The 6000-nt window shown below is 47.7% G+C and overlaps 1 protein-coding gene across 2 annotated transcripts in view; it reads right to left on the reverse strand.

Moving 5' to 3' along the window:
• SYDE1 (synapse defective Rho GTPase activating protein 1) overlaps positions 1–1871 on the reverse strand; it is a 113777-nt gene extending 111906 nt beyond the window's left edge. For both annotated transcript variants that reach the window (XM_086960571.1, XM_086960562.1), the window contains exon 1: positions 1597–1871. In XM_086960571.1, coding sequence (XP_086816697.1) covers positions 1597–1684 — 88 coding nt within the window. In that variant the 5' untranslated portion in view covers positions 1685–1871. The remainder of the gene's footprint in view (positions 1–1596) is intronic.
• Positions 1872–6000: the final 4129 nt, after the last annotated feature.

The raw sequence follows: 6000 nt of genomic DNA on the forward strand, positions 1-6000 counted from the left end.
TTCTTACCACCTTGGGCGTTTCTGGAGCGCGTTATTTAAATATACAGGGGTCCCTATTCTCCTCAGCTCACTCAGTTATGATTTCAGAGTGATGTAAGCCTTGTACACCCCCTGAGGCCTGCGGGCCCCAAACCTCATTCCATGAAGGTTTTGTGGGCCTCCCTCCATTGAAGTCTCTGGTTGCCTTACCTCACTGGTAGCAGCCAAACAGACCTATCACCAGGGGTGTAGCTTCGGGGGTTACACCACACCCTATTAAATGGATTCTCTAGTAAATAGTTGGATACAGCTGCTTTCTGTCGGGTATAGTTCAGTGCAAGTTCTTAAAACTGTTGGTTATTTTTACAACATTTTGTGTTTTTAGTAACCCATATAACATAAGGTGTATTTGTAAAGTGCACATTCACCACAACGGGTATCTTGGCATAGATAGCCGATGTTTATTGTTACCCAAATCAATAGTACTCATTTTATCGACCTCAGGAGGATGAAAGTGTGAGTGGACCTGCTGGGATTTGAACCTGTGACCATGACATCAAACACAGGACCCTACAGGGGACATTAGTCCACTAAGCCACCAGACCCTTCTAATCCGCACTGTTCTCCCTCTCCACTGCCCCTTAAGCCTCTTTATTCCCTCTTAAATAATATAGTTTGCCATTATATGCCAGCGTGAATATTGGAAAATCCGAAGTCACCCCCCCTCCTCCCACCCCAAAATCTTACTGACCAAGCTACACCCCAGCCTATGTCATGTGTGAACTTTACAGCCAGTTCGGGTCTTTCAATAAACAATACATTGCTTAATTGGACTTGTAGCTCCAATTTTAACGGTATAAGAATGGAATTTGTTCAAATCACATGCAGAGTGCCGCTGTATACTAAAAAGTCAGGAAAACCTAAAGTTATAAATGACATGGGCTACTTGACATCTATGCCCACCCTTTAAAAAGTCAGAGTGTTGTGTCCCACAGTATGAAGGCGCTCGTGCGCTTTAGCAAACCCATTGGGTGTTTCTAGCCGCTATCACGTTCTGAAGGCGTCTGCACTCCTTCCGATCTCAATCTCTGGAAGTCCCTGGACATCTTGCCGCACTCTCTGAAAATCGTTGGGTGCCAGGCGCCTTGCAGTGCATTCCGAGGTTTCAGGGCACTTTACCAGACTCTTTGCAAATCTTAAAGTGTCATTCCAAGCGCTTTGCCGCAACCCATCCTTGGCGATTTCAGGAGCTTTCTCTCACTCTGTCAACCTCTCTGGCTCCGAGAACCTTACGTCACACATTGGACGCTTCTGGGCGCTTTATCTTGGTCTCTGAAAGATTCTGACTGCCTTGCCGTGCTCTCTGAAAGTCTCTTGGTGCCAGGCGCGTTGCCTCGCTCCCTGAAGGTTTCGGGGCACTTGTATCTACCCCTGTAAACGTTTCTTGGCACTTTACTTCTCCCTCTGAAAGTGTTCGGACGCCTAACCTTGCTCTCTAGAGTTTTCAGCGCGCTTCACCCCACTCGCTGTAAGTTTTTGGGAGCTAAGCGCCTTAACTCCCTACCTGGGATTTCTAGGCACTTTACCTCCCCCTATGAAAGTTTCTGGGCGCCTTACCCCGCTCCTTGGCATCGGACTTCTTGCGTTTGAGCCGGTCCTTGACCCGCAGCCTGGAGAATGTCTTCTTCAACAGAGGCTCCGCCATGGTGGAAACTGGTGGGGGCACTCTAGGACGGACAGGGGGGTCCCCGAGCCCCCCCTGGAGTGCAGCCCCCCAACTCTAGCGGCCGCTCTTCCATCCTCAGCTCCTCCTCTTGTCCAGCTCCTCTGGAAGGAAAGTCGCAGGAAGCGAATTCCAGGCGTGCTTTCAGCCACTGTTTTCCCTTTTGGGTCTTAGGCTGAGTAGGGCGGGGGCGCGAGGTGGGGGCGACTGTGGGAGTCTGGGTGTTGTAGTCTCTCTATCCCCTCTCTCTCTCCATCTCTCGCTCTCTCTCGTTTTATTTCTATTTGCCTGCGTCTTTCACAAGCGGATACTGCTTGGTCACAGAGCAGATGAGAGATGGAATTCGGTGCAACTTTTGAAGAATTTGACTCACTCCTCGAACAATCTGAACACTTCTTTAGATAACTGTGAGAAATTTTGCATAATTCTGTATAGTCGTTAAAGATTTCTCTACACGTTTCGAACAATTCTGAGCAATTGTCGCACAATTATGTGCTATTTCTGAGCAACTGTGCAACGTTTGGATGCATTTTTCAAACCTTTTCAACATTTCTATTCATTTTCTGGAGCATTCTATGCCCCCTTCAAGCAAATGCCTGCACATTTTGGACATTCATATGCATTTATGAATTTATTCTCACTCACATCCCTTAATTTACGTCACGCGTCATGTTTTGCTGTTGGTGGCCAGTCTGTTTTTTCGTCTCCAATTTTGACACGGGTGTTTTGCTTTATTTTCTACATGGCGGACATGTGTGGTCGGATGTTCACTGTACACCATAACTGGGGAATGTCAGTGATTTTTTCCTACTGGAGTCACAGCCATGGCTCAGTTTTTAACTGATTTTTCCAGTAAACTGTAAACTGTAAACTGTAAACTTGCAGATTTATATAGCGCGAATTGTTGCCCGGAGGCGTCCAAGCGCTAGTGAAGTGAAGTCCAGTGAATTTTAGGGGTGTTATTATGAGGCAATCAATTGGGTTGACCCCCCTAAAGCTTGACCTTTAACAAGGTCCAATTTTGTTTTCTGATTAATGGACCCTGATTTGATAGCTCAAATTTAGGAAAAGCTTCATACCCAGGGCAAGTTTCTCTGACCCCATGATTGTCCCCCTACTATAACCTGGGGATCAGGGTGTGCTCACCATGCCCCTTTATTTGGCCTTTGAAATTTGATTTAGGGCCTAGGCCTAGGCCCTGTTTCCTGAAATGGTGACCACAAGAGAAATTATATTCTTGTTGCCAGCCAGTCAGCGCGCTCTGACCTGCATCTCCTTCATCCAATAGGCTTCCTTTCGTTTTTATTAAGTTTTATATTTGTGGATATGCGGGAATCAGATACAATGGCCACTATCTACAACAAGCATTAGAAATGCAATAGGTCTCGCAGCATTAGAGTTAGTGCTTTTAGAATTGTTTATGGGTTTTTTTGTAAATCTTTAGCATGAGGTTGAGGGTGAGTGAGGGTGAGGGGTTGAGGGTGAGTGAGGGTGAGGCTGAGGGGTTGAGGGTGAGGGTGAGTGAGGGTGAGTGAGGGGTTGAGGGTGAGGGGTTGAGGGTGGGTGAGGTGTTGAGGGTGAGTGAGGGGTTGAGGGTGAGTGAGGGGTTGAGGGTGAGTGTGAGTGAGGGTGAGTGAGGGTGGGTGAGTGTGAGTGTGAGTGAGGGTGAGTGTGGGTGAGTGTGGGTGAGGGATTGAGGGTGAGGGGTTGAGGGTGAGGGTGAGTGAGGGTGAGGGGTTGAGGGTGAGGGGTTGAGGGTGAGTGGGGGTGAGTGAGGGTGAGGGGTTGAGGGTGAGTGAGGGTGAGGGGTTGAGGGTGAGTGAGGATGAGGGGTTGAGGGTGGGTGAGGGTGAGTGAGGGTGAGTGTGAGTGAGGGTGAGTGAGGGTGAGGGTGAGTGAGGGTGAGTGTGAGTGAAGGTGGGTGAGGGTGAGGGGTTGAGGGTGATTGAGGGTGAGGGTGAGGGGTTGAGGGTGAGTGAAGGTGAGGGTGAGTGAGGGTGAGTGAGGGTGAGGGGTTGAGGGTGAGTGAGGATGAGTGAGAGTGAGGGTGAGTGAGGGGTTGAGGGTGAGTGAGAGTGAGGGTGAGTGAGAGTGAGTGAGAGTGAGGGTGAGTGAGGGTGGGTGAGGGTGAGTGAGGGTGAGTGAGGGTGAGTGAGGGTGAGTGAGAGTGAGGGTGAGGGTGAGTGAGGGTGAGTGAGGGTGAGGCGTTGAGGGTGAGGTGTTGAGGGTGAGGTGTTGAGGGTGAGGTGTTGAGGGTGAGTGAGAGTGAGGGTGAGTGAGGGTGAGTGAGAGTGAGGGTGAGTGAGGGTGAGGGTGAGTGAGGGTGAGGCGTTGAGGGTGAGGCGTTGAGGGTGAGGCGTTGAGGGTGAGGTGTTGAGGGTGAGTGAGAGTGAGGGTGAGGGTGAGGGTGTGTGAGAGTGAGGGTGAGTGAGGGTGAGGGTGAGTGAGGGTGAGGCTTTGCTTTTGGCAACATTGTTATTTTTGTATTGCTGAATGCAAGTCAGCCTACTCAACAATAAAGTTTTAACAAAACCATCACAAAAGAAAACAAGCATTGCCAAAGGCAAAAGGCCCACCCTTGAAACAATTAGAAATGTGTCTGTCGTTCAAAATAGGATTTTTACGCAGCGTCCTTTATAGAAAGCATGTTGAGACACAAAATGTGTAAATAAAAAAAAACATAATATTTCATATCCTTTCATTGATCACTTATATTAATAACCACTGATATAGACTAGATTAAAGGCGAAGAAAGTTGTAAACCAGACACCCTTTACATAGACAATGTTTGTTTTAGTAAATCAGTCTTCAAGCTCTCATGAAGAAGCAGAGGGTTGTGATCACAGCTGTATGTTATTCACAGCTGTATGTTGTAATGCACCTCCCCGACATGTAACTCATGTTTGGAGTTAACTACAGATTTGTAATATTGAAACAGCGGCCAATGGGATATCAAAGGATGCAGATTAATGCAGAATGCCCAAGTACAAGGATCACAATAATCGACTTTTCATACTAAAGAGACCATGCCATAGGTTTCTCTATCACAGGAAGTGATGCACTTTGGGATGACCCAACCATTTACGGGTGCTAGATTTATGATTTAAATCTTACCAGGCATATCTTTTCCATAGATTGGAAGAAATGGAGCCATAAAGACCTATCGTTGGAATGACTTCCAGCATTACTTCACCCACACTTGTTAATTTGCCAATCTGATTGGCTGAACGAGTTGGATCACGCAATGAGATTGTCTCGTTTAGGCAATAGGCTTCCTTACTTTGGATTCAACTTACTATTGGGCGCTCTTTTAGTCAATGCTTCTGGCCGGTAAGTTTGCATTCTATTTTGCCATATTTACAAAACTCTACAGAAGCAGTCCCACATTTTTTTCAATATATAAGCATGTCAGGAAACAGTCCTTATGCAATACCTTCTGGTCGAGTTATTTTTAATAGTATTGCTAATTTCAGCAAGCAAACAATTAAAGAAGGTCCAGCCCCAGGCACATTCGCTCCATGACGAGGGCTGGCCAGCCGGGCCCTGCAGCTGTCTGCGGCCATCTTCCGTGAGCACCGAGTGCATTCATACACCATTCATGCGATGACTCAGGCAGCTGAAGGAAAGGTGTTTTCTCCAGAGCGAGCGCCTCACAACATCCGTAAGGCGGGAATTCCTCAAGTGGTGAAACACCTCGTCTGGCAGAGGCAGTGACTCCCCTGCGTGGGGCGAGGGCTCGGCCATCAGCCATGCTTTTATGAAGCACAAGGGAGTAACTGTTGCTTTCAAAAATAGCTCCAGACAACTTTTTTACACAATTTACCAATTGTTTCTAGTCAGTATTGCGTTGAAAGTTGTTCCGCTCGACCAGTCAGCGCCAGAGTGCACAGATACATGGCCCTATTAATAGAATGGCGAGTGCAGGGCAAAAGGAAGGGGCAGTAACATTTTAGAACTGGGAGAGGCAGGGGTGACTCATGCGCCGTGTTTTCAAATCAAAGGTAAGTAGAGGTAAGACTCCGAGTCCAGTGTGCCAGCATGTGGCTGACCAATGACTGTGACTTAATCTTACTATCCCGTAGGGAGAATGGCGAGTGCAGGGCAAAAGGAAGGGGCAGTAACATTTTAGAACTGGGAGAGGCAGGGGTGACTCATGCGCCGTGTTTTCAAATCAAAGGTAAGTAGAGGTAAGACTCCGAGTCCAGTGTGCCAGCATGTGGCTGACCAATGACTGTGACTTAATCTTACTATCCAGCAGGGACAGTAAACTGCCAGCAAAACATAGCAGTGAAATCATC

Source organism: Lissotriton vulgaris, chromosome 1_1, assembly GCF_964263255.1.
Source record: "Lissotriton vulgaris chromosome 1_1, aLisVul1.2, whole genome shotgun sequence".
Taxonomy (NCBI): domain Eukaryota; kingdom Metazoa; phylum Chordata; class Amphibia; order Caudata; family Salamandridae; genus Lissotriton; species Lissotriton vulgaris.